At 72.0% G+C, this 14,163-nt stretch overlaps 1 protein-coding gene across 1 annotated transcript in view; it reads right to left on the bottom strand.

The window, feature by feature from the left end:
• LOC142597006 (myosin-binding protein C, fast-type-like) overlaps positions 1-13,797 on the bottom strand; it is a gene marked incomplete at its 3' end in the record, with an annotated part of 29,550 nt that extends 15,753 nt beyond the window's left edge. Inside the window, 8 exon segments of the mRNA XM_075727451.1 lie at positions 1,204-1,363; positions 4,734-4,873; positions 5,440-5,469; positions 7,338-7,444; positions 9,668-9,756; positions 9,758-9,834; positions 13,631-13,769; positions 13,771-13,797. Of these exon segments, the coding sequence (XP_075583566.1) occupies positions 1,204-1,363; positions 4,734-4,873; positions 5,440-5,469; positions 7,338-7,444; positions 9,668-9,756; positions 9,758-9,834; positions 13,631-13,769; positions 13,771-13,797 (769 nt within the window).
• Positions 13,798-14,163: the final 366 nt, after the last annotated feature.

The following is a 14,163-nucleotide window of genomic DNA, read 5'->3' as shown; positions in this document are numbered from 1 at the left end:
GTGCCCCCTGACACCCCACGTCCCCTCGTCCCCACGTCCCTATGCCCCCTGACACCCCACGTCCCCTCGTCCCCACGTCCCTATGCCCCCTGACACCCCGCGTCCCCTCGTCCCCACGTCCCTGTGTCCCCTGACACCCCACGTCCCCTCGTCCCCACATCCCTGTGCCCCCTGACACCCCACGTCCCCTCGTCCCCACGTCCCCGTGCCCCCTGACACCCCACGTCCCCCTCGTCCCCACGGCCCCGTGCCCCCTGCCACCCCTGTGTCCCCTCGTCCCCACGTCCCCGTGCCCCCTGACACCCCACGTCCCCTCGTCCCCACGTCCCTGTGTCCCCTGACACCCCCATGTCTCCTCATCCCCAGCATCCCCCACGTCCCCGTGTCCCCAGCCACCCCCCTGTCCCCTCGTCCCCACGGCCCCGTGTCCCCAGCCCCTCGTCCCCATGCCCCCTGCCACCCCCCATCCCCTCGTCCCCAGCCCCTTGTCCCCATGCCCCCTGCACCCCCACGTCCCCGTGTCCCCTGACACCCCCGTGTCCTCTCATCCCCAGCCCCTCGTCCCCGTGTCCCCTGCACCCCCGTGTCCCCTGCACCCCCGTGTCCCCGTGTCCCCTGCACCCCCGTGTCCCCAGCCCCCCGCACCCCTGTGTCCCCAGCCCCCCGTCCCCGTGTCCCCTGCACCCCCATGTCCCCGTGTCCCCTGCACCCCCATGTCCCCAGCCCCCCGTCCCCGTGTCCCTTGCACCCCCATGTCCCCATGTCCCCTGCACCCCCATGTCCCCTGCACCCCCGTGTCCCCAGCCCCTCGTCCCCGTGTCCCCTGCACCCCCATGTCCCCTGCACCCCCATGTCCCCAGCCCCTCGTCCCCGTGTCCCCTGCACCCCCGTGTCCCCTGCACCCCCATGTCCCCGTGTCCCCTGCACCCCCGTGTCCCCGTGTCCCCTGCACCCCCATGTCCCCTGCACCCCCATGTCCCTGTGTCCCCTGCACCCCCGTGTCCCCTGCACCCCCGTGTCCCCGTGTCCCCTGCACCCCCATGTCCCCGTGTCCCCAGCCCCCTGTCCACCCCCGTGTCCCCTGCACCCCCATGTCCCCGTGTCCCCAGCCCCCTGTCCACCCCCGTGTCCCCTGCACCCCCGCGTTCCCCAGCCCCTCGTCCCCAGCCCCCCCGCCCCCGCCACCCCCCGTCCCCTCCTTACCGACCACCTTGACGAAGAGTGTGGCCGTGTCCTCCCCCACGGGGTTGGTCACGCGGATGGTGTAGCGCGCCTCGTCCCCGCGCTCCGCGCTCTCGATGACGAAGCTGCTCAGCTCCTTCTGCTCCTCCAGGTGGGCACGGCCCTCCCGCGCCGAAAACACCTGCGGGCGCGGGGACACGCGGACACCGTGGGGACACCGTGGGGACACAGGGACATCGTGGGGACACGGGGAGGTGTCACGGGGTGCGGGGGACACGGGGACATCATGGGGACACGGGGAGGTGTCACGGGGTGCGGGGACACGGGGACACCATGGGGACATGGGGACACAATGGGGACACAGGGAGGTGTCCAGGGACATGGGGACACGGGGACGTGTCACGGGGTGTGGGGACGTGGGGACACCATGGGGACACGGGGAGGTGTCACGGGGTGTGGGGACACGGGGACACCATGGGGACACTGTGGGGACACGGGGACATGGGGAGGTGTCACGGGGCAGGGGGACACGGGGACATGTCCAGGGACATGGGGACACGGGGACATAGGGACACGGGGCAGGGGGACACGGGGACACCATGGGGACACCATGGGGAGGTGTCACGGGGTGTGGGGACACGGGGACACCATGGGGACACGGGGAGGTGTCACGGAGCAGGGGGACACGGGGACACCATGGGGACACGGGGACACCATGGGGAGGTGTCACGGGGCAGGGGGACACGGGGACACCATGGGGACACGGGGACACGGGGAGGTGTCACGGGGTGTGGGGACACGGGGACACCATGGGGACACGGGGACATGGGGAGGTGTCACGGGGCAGGGGGACATGGGGACATGTCCAGGGACATAGGGACACGGGGACATGGGGACACGGGGACATAGGGACATAGGGACACGGGGCAGGAGGACATAGGGACACGGGGCAGGGGGACACGGGGACACCATGGGGACACGGGGAGGTGTCACGGGGCAAGGGGACACGGGGACACCATGGGGACACGGGGACACCATGGAGAGGTGTCACGGGGCAGGGGGACATGGGGAGGTGTCACGGGGCAGGGGGACACGGGGACGTGTCCAGAGACATGGGGACATGGGGACATAGGGACACGGGGCAGGGGGACATGGGGACACCATGGGGACACGGGGAGGTGTCACGGGGTGCGGGGACACGGGGACACCATGGGGACACGGGGAGGTGTCACGGGGCAAGGGGACACGGGGACACCATGGGGACACGGGGACACCATGGGGACACGGGGAGGTGTCACGGGGCAGGGGGACACGGGGACACCATGGGGACACGGGGAGGTGTCACGGGGTGCGGGGACACGGGGACACCATGGGGACACGGGGAGGTGTCACGGGGCAAGGGGACACGGGGACACCATGGGGACACGGGGAGGTGTCACGGGGTGCGGGGACACGGGGACACCATGGGGACACGGGGAGGTGTCACGGGGCAAGGGGACACGGGGACACCATGGGGACACGGGGAGGTGTCACGGGGCAGGGGGACACGGGGACACCATGGGGACACGGGGAGGTGTCACGGGGCAGGGGGACACGGGGACACCATGGGGACACGGGGACACCATGGGGACACGGGGAGGTGTCAGGGGGTGTGGGGACATGGGGACACCATGGGGACACGGGGAGGTGTCACGGGGCAGGGGGACACGGGGACACCATGGGGACACGGGGAGGTGTCAGGGGGTGTGGGGACATGGGGACACCATGGGGACACGGGGACACCATGGGGAGGTGTCACGGGGCAGGGGGACACGGGGACACCATGGGGACATGGGGAGGTGTCAGGGGGTGTGGGGACATGGGGACACCATGGGGACACGGGGACACCATGGGGAGGTGTCACGGGGCAGGGGGACACGGGGACACCATGGGGACATGGGGAGGTGTCACAGGGTGTGGGGACATGGGGACACCATGGGGAGGTGTCACGGGGCAGGGGGACACAGGGACGTGTCCAGGGACATGGGGACACGGGGGCATGGGGACACGGGGACATAGGGACATGGGGACACCATGGGGACATGGGGACACCGTGGGGAGGTGTCACGGGGCAGGGGGACACGGGGATGTGTCCAGGGACGTGGGGACATGGGGACACGGGGAGATGTCACGGGGCAGGGGGACACGGGGACACCATGGGGACATGGGGACACGGGTGGGGGACATGGGGCAGGGGGGACATAGGGACACGGGTGGGTGTCACGGGACATGGGGACATGTCACGGGGCAGGGGGACACAGGGACACAGGTGGGTGTCACGGGGCAGGGGGACATGTCCAGGGTCATGGGGACACGGGGAGGTGTCAGGGGTCCGGGGGACACGGGGACACGGGGACACGGGGAGGTGTCAGGGGTCCGGGGGACACGGGGACGTGGGGACGTGGGGACACGGGGGTGTGTATGGGGTGGTGGGGACACGGCCACAGGGTCATGGGGACACACGTGGGGACACGGGGGAGGGCGCGGGGATGTCACGGGTGGACAGGGGGCAGGGGGACACGGGGGGACACGGGACAGCCCAGAGTGGGGTGTGGGACACGGGACCCCCAGATGGGGACACAGGGACACGGGGGGACACGGGACCCCCCCAGACAGGGATGTGGGGACACGGGGGGGGGGGAAGGGGGACCCCCCAGAGGGGGATGTGGGGACACGGGGGGGGGGGAAGGGGGACCCCCCAGAGGGGGATGTGGGGACATGGGGGGGACCCGGGACCCCCCAGGCAGGGCCGTGGGGACACAGGGGGGACATGGGACCCCCCAGCTGGGGACACGGGGACACAGGGGGGTTATGGGACCCCCCAGGCGGGGACGTGGGGACCCGGGGGGAACCCAGGGGACCCCCAGATGGGGACACAGGGACACCGGGGGACAGGAGACCCCCAGAGGGGGATGTGGGGACACAGGGGGGGACAGGGGACCCCCCCAGCTGGGGACATGGGGACACAGGGGGGTTATGGGACCCCCCAGGCAGGGACGTGGGGACCCGGGGGGAACCCAGGGGACCCCCAGATGGGGACACAGGGGGGGACAGGGGACCCCCCCAGATGGGGATGTGGGGAGCCGAGGGGGGACAGGGGACCCCCAGAGGGGGACACGGGGGACACAGGACCCCCCAGATGGGGATGCAGGGACACGGGGGGGACAGGGGACCCCCCCAGAGGGGGATGTGGGGACACGGGGGGGACAGGGGACCCCCCCAGAGGGGGATGTGGGGACACGGGACCCCCCAGGCAGGGACACGGGGGGGACAGGGGACCCCCCCAGAGGGGGATGTGGGGACACGGGGGGGACAGGGGACCCCCCCAGAGGGGGATGTGGGGACACGGGACCCCCCAGGCAGGGACACGGGGGGGGACACGGGACCCCCCCAGAGGGGGATGTGGGGACACGGGACCCCCCAGATGGGGACACAGGGCCCTGGGGGGGACAGGGGACCCCCAGGCAGGGCCGTGGGGAGCCGGGACCCCCCGAGGGGGCCGCGGGCGTCACCTCGTCGCCCTTCATCCAGGTGACGGTGGGCGCGGGCTCCCCCGAGATGGGGACGTCGAGGCGCAGCTTGTTCCCCGCCACCACCACGATGGTGTTCGCCGCCGCCTTCCCCGAGCAGTCCAGGTGGATCTTGGGGGGCTCTGGGGGGGCACAGGGCGCTGGGGGCCTCGCTGCCCCCCAACTGCCCCCCCCAAACCTGGGGGCCTCGGCGCCCCCCAAGTGCCACCCCCTGGGGGCCTCGGCACCCCCCAAGTGCCCCCCACCCCGCCCCTGGGGGCCTCGGCACCCCCCAAGTGCCCCCCCCCCAAACCTGGGGGCCTCGGCACCCCCCAAGTGCCCCCCCCCAAACCTGGGGGCCTCGGTGCCCCCCAAGTGCCCCCCACCCCACCCCTGGGGGCCTCGGCACCCCCCAAGTGCCCCCCCCAAACCTGGGGGCCTTGGTGCCCCCCAAGTGCCCCCCACCCCGCCCCTGGGGGCCTCGGCACCCCCCAAGTGCCCCCCCCCCAAACCTGGGGGCCTCAGCACCCCCCAAGTGCCCCCCCCCAAACCTGGGGGCCTCAGCACCCCCCAAGTGCCACCCCCCGGGGGCCTCGGTGCCCCCCAAGTGCCCCCCACCCCGCCCCTGGGGGCCTCGGCACCCCCCAAGTGCCCCCCCCCAAACCTGGGGGCCTCGGCGCCCCCCAAGTGCCCCCCCCACCCCCCTCACCTTGCTTGGGGACGTACTCAACCTTGATCTCTGCAGGCGCAGGGAGCGAAGGGTTAACGGGGCGGGGGGGGCTCCCAAGGGCACCCGAGACCCCCACCCCCCCCCCCCCCCGGTGACGTTGAGACCCCCCCCGGTGACGTCGGTGTCCCCAGAGTGTGGCAGCTCCCCCCAAGCCGTGGGGGCGCCCCGACCCCCACCCTGCCCTGGGCGTCCCCAAAAGGGGCCCTGAGCCCCCCCACAACGCGTCCCCAAGGGGGCTGTGCCCCCCAGCCCCACAAGTGACCCCCAGCCCCCTAAGTGACCCCCAGCCCCACATGCGTCCCCAAGGGGGCTGTGCCCCCCAGCCCCACAAGTGACCCCCAGCCCCACACGTGTCCCCAAGGGGGCTGTGGCCCCCCGGCCCCACAAGTGCCCCCCCAGCCCCACGAGTGTCCCCAAGGGGCCCATGTGCCCCCAGCCCCACAAGTGACCCCCAGCCCCACGAGTGTCCCCAAGGGGGCTGTGTCCCCCCAGCCCCACAAGTGACCCCCCAGCCCCGTAAGTCTCCCCCCAGCCCCACGAGTGACCCCAAGGGGCCTGTGTCCCCCCAACCCCACAAGTGCCCCACAAGTGACCCCCCCCCAGCCCCACGAGTGACCCCAAGGGGCCTGTGCCCCCCCAGCCCCACAAGCGCCCCCCAGCCCCACAAGTGCCCCCCAGCCCCACGAGTGACCCCAAGGGGCCTGTGCACTGCCAGCCCCACAAGCGCCCCCCAGCCCCACAAGTGCCCCCCAGCCCTACAAGTGACCCCCAGCCCCACGAGTGACCCCAAGGAGCCTCTGTTCCCCCAGCCCCACAAGTGACCCCCAGCCCCACGAGTGACCCCAAGGGGCCTGTGCACTGCCAGCCCCACAAGTGCCCCCCAGCCCTACAAGTGACCCCCAGCCCCACGAGTGACCCCAAGGAGCCTCTGTTCCCCCAGCCCCACAAGTGACCCCCAGCCCCACGAGTGACCCCAAGGGGCCTGTGCCCTGCCAGCCCCACAAGTGCCCCCCAGCCCTACAAGTGACCCCCAGCCCCACGAGTGACCCCAAGGAGCCTCTGTCCCCCCAGCCCCACAAGTGCCCCCCAGCCCCACGAGTGACCCCAAGGGGCCTGTGCCCTGCCAGCCCCACAAGTGCCCCCCAGCCCTACAAGTGACCCCCAGCCCCACGAGTGACCCCAAGGAGCCTCTGTTCCCCCAGCCCCACAAGTGACCCCCAGCCCCACGAGTGACCCCAAGGGGCCTGTGCCCTGCCAGCCCCACAAGTGCCCCCCAGCCCTACAAGTGACCCCCAGCCCCACGAGTGACCCCAAGGAGCCTCTGTCCCCCCAGCCCCACAAGTGACCCCCAGCCCCACGAGTGACCCCAAGGGGCCTGTGCCCTGCCAGCCCCACAAGTGCCCCCCAGCCCTACAAGTGACCCCCAGCCCCACGAGTGACCCCAAGGAGCCTCTGTCCCCCCAGCCCCACAAGTGCCCCCCAGCCCCACGAGTGACCCCAAGGGGCCTGTGCCCTGCCAGCCCCACAAGTGCCCCCAGCCCTACAAGTGACCCCCAGCCCCACGAGTGACCCCAAGGAGCCTCTGTTCCCCCAGCCCCACAAGTGACCCCCAGCCCCACGAGTGACCCCAAGGGGCCTGTGCCCTGCCAGCCCCACAAGTGCCCCCCCAGCCCTACAAGTGACCCCCAGCCCCACGAGTGACCCCAAGGAGCCTCTGTCCCCCCAAGCCCCACAAGTGACCCCCAGCCCCACGAGTGACCCCAAGGAGCCTCTGTCCCCCCAGCCCCACAAGTGACCCCCAGCCCCACGAGTGACCCCAAGGGGCCTGTGCCCCCCCAGCCCCACAAGTGCCCCCCAGCCCCACAAGTGCGCCCCACCGAGGAAGTTGAGCTTGGCGGAGAGGGAGAGGGCGTAGCCGTCGGGGATGAAGGTGTAGTCCCCCTCATCCTCGGGGCGCACGTCGTCGATCACCAGCTTGTGGATCCTGGGGAGGGGGCGGCGCTCGGGGGGGCCCCATGGCACCGGGGGGGGGGGCAGCAACCCCCCCCCCATGGCCCTGGGGGGCTGCGATCCCCCCACATGGCCGGGGGCGGGGGTGTGATCCCCATGGGGGCTTCAATCCCCCCCAGACCCCCCCATGGGTGCCTCCAGCCCCCCCAGGACCCCCATGGGTGCCTCCAAATCCCCCCAAGACCCCCCCCATGGGTGCTTCCAACCCCCCTGAGACCCCCCTGGGTGCCTCCAAGCCCCCCCCAAGACCCCTCCCCATGGGTGCTCCAGCCCCCCAGGACCCCCACGGGTGCCTCCAACTCCCCTGAGACCCCCCATGGTTGCCTCCAACGCCCCCGAGACCCCTCCCCATGGGTGCTCCAGCCCCCCAAGACCCCCCCATGGGTACCTCCAATGCCCCCGAGACCCCTCCCCACGGGTGCTCCAGCCCCCCGGGACCCCTGCGGGCAGCCCCAGCCCCCCGGACCCCCGCGGGTGGCCCCAGGCCCCCCGGGACCCCCCCCCATGGGTACCTCCAACGCCCCCGAGACCCCTCCCCACGGGTGCCTCCAGCCCCCCGGGACCCCTCCCAAGCAGCCCAAGCCCCCTGGGACCCTGCTCGCGACCCCAGCCCCCTGGACCCCCGCGGGCGGCCCCAGCCCCCCGGGACCCCCCCGAGCAGCCCCAGCCCCCCGAGACCCCTCCCCATGGGTGCCTCCAGCCCCCCAAGACCCCCCCATGGGTACCTCCAACGCCCCCGAGACCCCTCCCCACGGGTGCCTCCAGGCCCCTGGGACCCCCGCCAAGCAGCCCCAGCCCCCCGGGAACCCCCCGAGCAGCCCCAGCCCCCCGGGTCCCCCCCATGGGTGCCTCCAGCCCCCCAAGACCCCCCCATGGGTGCCTCCAACCCCCCAAGACCCCTCCCCACGGGTGCCTCCAGCCCCCTGGGACCCCCCTGAGCAGCCCCAGCCCCCTGAGACCCCTCCCCACGGGTGCCTCCAGCCCCCTGGGACCCCCCCGAGCAGCCCCAGCCCCCCAGGACCCCCCCATGGGTACCTCCAACGCCCCCGAGACCCCTCCCCACGGGTGCCTCCAGCCCCCCGGGACCCCCACCGAGCAGCCCCAGCCCCCCGGACCCCCGCGGATGGCCCCAGCCCCCCGGGACCCCCCCGAGCAGCCCCAGCCTCCCGGGACCCCGCGGGCAGCCCCAGCCCCCCGGGACCCCCCCATGGGTACCTCCAACGCCCCCGAGACCCCTCCCCACGGGTGCCTCCAGCCCCCTGGGACCCCTGCGGGCAGCCCCAGCCCCCCGGGACCCCCCCGAGCAGCCCCAGCCCCCCGAGACCCCTCCCCACGGGTGCCTCCAGCCCCCCAGGACCCCCCTGAGCAGCCCCAGCCCCCCGAGACCCCTCCCCACGGGTGCCTCCAGCCCCCCAGGACCCCCCTGAGCAGCCCCAGCCCCCCAAGACCCCTCCCCACGGGTGCCTCCAGCCCCCCAGGACCCCCCTGAGCAGCCCCAGCCCCCCGAGACCCCTCCCCACGGGTGCCTCCAGCCCCCCAGGACCCCCCTGAGCAGCCCCAGCCCCCCGAGACCCCTCCCCACGGGTGCCTCCAGCCCCCCAGGACCCCTCTGAGCAGCCCCAGCCCCCCGAGACCCCTCCCCACGGGTGCCTCCAGCCCCCCAGGACCCCCCTGAGCAGCCCCAGCCCCCCGAGACCCCTCCCCACGGGTGCCTCCAGCCCCCCAGGACCCCTCTGAGCAGCCCCAGCCCCCCGAGACCCCTCCCCACGGGTGCCTCCAGCCCCCCAGGACCCCTCTGAGCAGCCCCAGCCCCCCAAGACCCCTCCCCACGGGTGCCTCCAGCCCCCCAGGACCCCTCTGAGCAGCCCCAGCCCCCCGAGACCCCTCCCCACGGGTGCCTCCAGCCCCCCAGGACCCCCCCGAGCAGCCCCAGCCCCCCGAGACCCCTCCCCACGGGTGCCTCCAGCCCCCCAGGACCCCCCCTGAGCAGCCCCAGCCCCCCAGGACCCCCCCCATGGGTACCTCCCAACGCCCCCGAGACCCCTCCCCACGGGTGCCTCCAGCCCCCCCAGGACCCCCCTGAGCAGCCCCAGCCCCCCAAGACCCCTCCCCCACGGGTGCCTCCAGCCCCCCGGGACCCCCCCAGCAGCCCCAGCCCCCCGCGGGCGGCCCCGGCCGGGGGTCCCGGCGCACCCACCTGCCGGTGTGGGAGATGTGGACGCGCTTGCTGGGCCGCACCTCGACGCCGTTCTTGTACCAGCGCCCCGTCACCTTCTCGTCCGACACCCTCGCACTTGAAGACGGCCTGCTCCGCCGCCTGCACCGTCAGGTCCGCCATGTCCTGCAGCACCTCCAGCTGCTTCTCTGGGGGGGGCACCGCGTTGGGGACCCCCACGCTCCCTGCGCCGCCCGGCGCCCCGGGGAACCCCGACACCCCCCCCAGCACCCATGGGAACCTCTGGGACCCCCCCCTCAGCACCCTGGGGAACCCCGACAACCCCCCAGCACCCCCGGGGAACCCCGACACACCCCCCCCAGCACCCATGGGAACCCTCTGGGACCCCCCTCAGCACCCTGGGGAACCCCGACACCCCCCAGCACCCCGGGGAACCCCGAGACCCCCCCCCCCAGCCACCCCTGGGAACCCTGAGAACCCCCCCCAGCATCCCTGGGACCTCCTGGAGACCCCCCCCAGCACCCATGGGAACCCCTCTGGGACCCCCCACTCAGCACCCTGGGGAACCCTGAGACAACCCCCAGCACCCCTGGGACCCCCCAGCACACCTCTGGGACCCACCCCCAGCACCCCGGGGAACCCCAACACCCCCCAGCGCCCCGGGGAACCCCAACACCCCCCGCCCCAGCACCCATGGGAACCCTCTGGGACCCCCCCTCAGCACCCTGGGGAACCCCGACCACCCCCCCAGCACCCCGGGGAACCCCGACACCCCCCCCCAGCACCCCCTGGGAACCCTGAGAACCCCCCCCCCCCCAGCACCCCTGGGAACCCTGAGAACCCCCCCCCAGCATCCCTGGGACCTCCTGGAGACCCCCCCCAGCACCCTGGGGAACCCTCTGGGACCCCCCCTCAGCACCCTGGGGAACCCCGACACCCCCCAGCACCCATGGGAACCCTCTGGGACCCCCCCCCAGCAACCCATGGGAACCCTGAGACCCCCCCCCCAGCACCCATGGGAACCCTCTGGGACCCCCCCCAGCACCCATGGGAACCCTGAGACCCCCCCCCTAGCACCCATGGGAACCCTCTGGGACCCCCCCCAGCACCCATGGGAACCCTGAGACCCCCCCCCTAGCACCATGGGAACTCTCTGGGACCCCCCCCCAGCACCCATGGGAACCCTGAGACACCCCCCCTAGCACCCATGGGAACTCTCTGGGACCCCCCCCAGCACCCATGGGAACCCTGAGACCCCCCCCCCTAGCACCCATGGGAACTCTCTGGGACCCCCCCCAGCACCCATGGGAACCCTGAGACCCCCCCCCCTAGCACCCATGGGAACTCTCTGGGACCCCCCCAGCACCCATGGGAACCCTGAGACCCCCCCCCCTAGCACCCATGGGAAACTCTCTGGGACCACCCCCAGCACCCATGGGAACCCTGAGACCCCCCCCCCTAGCACCCATGGGAACCCTCTGGGACCCCCCCCAGCACCCATGGGAACCCTGAGACCCCCCCCCCTAGCACCCATGGGAACTCTCTGGGACCACCCCCAGCACCCCTGGGAACCCCGAGAACCCCCCCAGCACCCCTGGGACCCCTCTGGGACCCCCCCCAGCACCCTTGGGAACCCCTGAGACCCCCCCCCAGCACCCCTGGGAACCCTGAAACCCCCCCCAGCATCCCTGGGACCCCTCTGGGACCCCCCAGCACCCCTGGGACCCCTCTGGGACCCCCTAGGGACTCCTGGACACCCCCTGAGAACCCCCCCCCAGGCATCCCCTGGACACCCCCTGCACCCCGGGATGCCCCGGGGATTCCTGGATGCCCCCCGGAACCCCCCCAGGACCCATCCAGGCACCCCTGGACCCCCCCCCCCCAGCACCCTGGGGGACCCTCCCTGGACCACCCAGGGACCTCCTGGACACCCCCATCCCTCCGGGATGCTCCGGATACCCCCGGGACCCCCAGGACAACTCCCCAGCACCCACGGGACCCCCCCCCAGGAATCGCTCAGACACCCTGGGGACCCCCCTGCACCTCCCCCAGGGACCCCCGCCCAGCCACTCTGAGACCTGGACCCCCACCCATGGCGTCTCCTGGGACCCCCAAAGGGACTCTCAATGCCCCCCCCAAAACATCTCGTAGATCTGGAGACCCTCGGCACCCTTGGGACCCCCCAGGACCCCCCCAGGCATCTCCTGGGACCCCCAAAGGACTCTCTAAGACACCCCCCCCCCCCCAAAAAACCATCTCGTAGATCTCCTGGAGACCACTCAGCACCCTTGGGACCCCCCCGGACCCTGAGGGACCCCCCCAGGCATCTCCCGGGACCCCCAAAGGGACTCTCAACCCCCCCCACCCAAAAACATCTCATAGATCTCTGGAGACCACTCGGCACCCTTGGGACCCCCCAGGACCCCCCAGGCATCTCCTGGGACCCCCAAAGGGACTCTGAAGCCCCCCCCCCAAAAACATCTCGTAGATCTCCTGGAGACCACTCGGCACCCTTGGGACCCCCCCAGGCATCTCCCGGGACCCCCAAAGGGACTCTCAACCCCCCCCACCCAAAAACATCTCGTCGATCTCCTGGAGACCACTCGGCACCCTTGGGACCCCCCAGGACCCCCCCCAGGCATCTCCCGGGACCCCCAAAGGGACTCTCAAACCCCCCCCAAAAAAAAAACATCTCGTCGATCTCCTGGAGACCACTCAGCACCCTTGGGACCCCCCTGGACCCTGAGGGACCCCCCCCAGGCATCTCCCGGGACCCCCAAAGGGACTCTCAATGCCCCCCCCACCCAAAAACATCTCGTCGATCTCCTGGAGACCACTCGGCACCCTTGGGACCCCCCAGGACCCCCCAGGCATCTCCTGGGACCCCCAAAGGGACTCTGAAGCCCCCCCCCCCAAAAACATCTCGTAGATCTCCTGGAGACCACTCGGCACCCTTGGGACCCCCCCCAGGCATCTCCCGGGACCCCACCCAAAGGGACTCTCAACCCCCCCCACCCAAAAACATCTCGTCGATCTCCTGGAGACCACTCGGCACCCTTGGGACCACCCCAGGACCCCCCCCAGGCATCTCCCGGGACCCCCAAAGGGACTCTCAACCCCCCCCAAAAAAAAAACATCTCGTCGATCTCCTGGAGACCACTCAGCACCCTTGGGACCCCCCTGGACCCTGAGGGGACCCCCCCAGGCATCTCCCGGGACCCCCAAAGGGACTCTCAATGCCCCCCCCCACCCAAAAACATCTCGTCGATCTCCTGGAGACCACTCGGCACCCTTGGGACCCCCCAGGGACCCCCCAGGCATCTCCCGGGACCCCCAAAGGGACTCTGAAGCCCCCCCCCCCAAAACATCTCGTAGATCTGGAGACCACTCAGCACCCTTGGGACCCCCCCAGGACCCCCCCCAGGCATCTCCCGGGACCCCCAAAGGGACTCTCAACCCCCCCCACCCAAAAACATCTCGTTGATCTCCTGGAGACCCACTCGGCACCCTTGGGACCCCCCTGGACCCTGAGGGACCCCCCCAGGCATCTCCCGGGACCCCCAAAGGGACTCTCAACCCCCCCCACCCAAAAACATCTCATAGATCTCCTGGAGACCACTCAGCACCCTTGGGACCCCCCAGGACCCCCCCAGGCATCTCCTGGGACCCCCCAAAGGGACTCTGAAGCCCCCCCCCCCAAAAACATCTTGTAGATCTCCTGGAGACCACTCGGCACCCTTGGGACCCCCCCCCAGGCATCTCCCGGGACCCCCAAAGGGACTCTCAACCCCCCCCAAAAAAAACCATCTCGTCGATCTCCTGGAGAGCACTCGGCACCCTTGGGACCCCCCCGGACCCCCAGGCATCTCCTGGGACCCCCCAAAGGGACTCTCAACCCCCCCCTGCCCCCCAAAACCATCTCACAGATCTCCTGGAGAGCACTCAGCACCCTTGGGACCCCCCGGGGCCCCCCGAAGCGCCCACCTTCCACGATGACGTCGGCCTCGCTCTCGCCGCCGTTGGTCAGCACCTTGTAGCGCCCGGTGTCCTCCTTGGCGGCCTCGTTGATGATGAGGTAGTGCTTCCTCCCGTCCTTCTTGAAGCGGTACTTGAACGTCTCCTCCCCGCGTCAGCTCCACCCCGTCCTTCATCCTGCCGGCGGCGCGGCGCGGCGTGGGGGGACGGACACGCGATGGGGGGACGGGCACGGACACGCGGCGTGGGGGACGGACACGCGGTGGGGGCACGGACGTGATGGTGGGGATGGACACGCGATGGGGGGACGGACACGCGATGGGGGGACGGGCACGGACACGCCGCGTGGGGGGACGGACACGCAATGGGGGGACGGACATGGAATGGGATGGTGGGGATGGACACGCGATGGTGGGGATGGACACGCAATGGTGGGGATGGACACAGACACGTGATGGTGGGGATGGACACGCAATGGTGGGGATGGACACAGACACGTGATGGTGGGGATGGACACGGACACGCGATGGTGGGGACGGACA

Source organism: Pelecanus crispus, unplaced genomic scaffold (genome assembly GCF_030463565.1).
Source record: "Pelecanus crispus isolate bPelCri1 unplaced genomic scaffold, bPelCri1.pri SCAFFOLD_344, whole genome shotgun sequence".
Taxonomy (NCBI): Eukaryota; Metazoa; Chordata; class Aves; order Pelecaniformes; family Pelecanidae; genus Pelecanus; species Pelecanus crispus.
The sequence above is the reverse complement of the archived record's forward strand: the minus strand, read 5'-3'. Positions and strand labels throughout refer to the sequence as shown.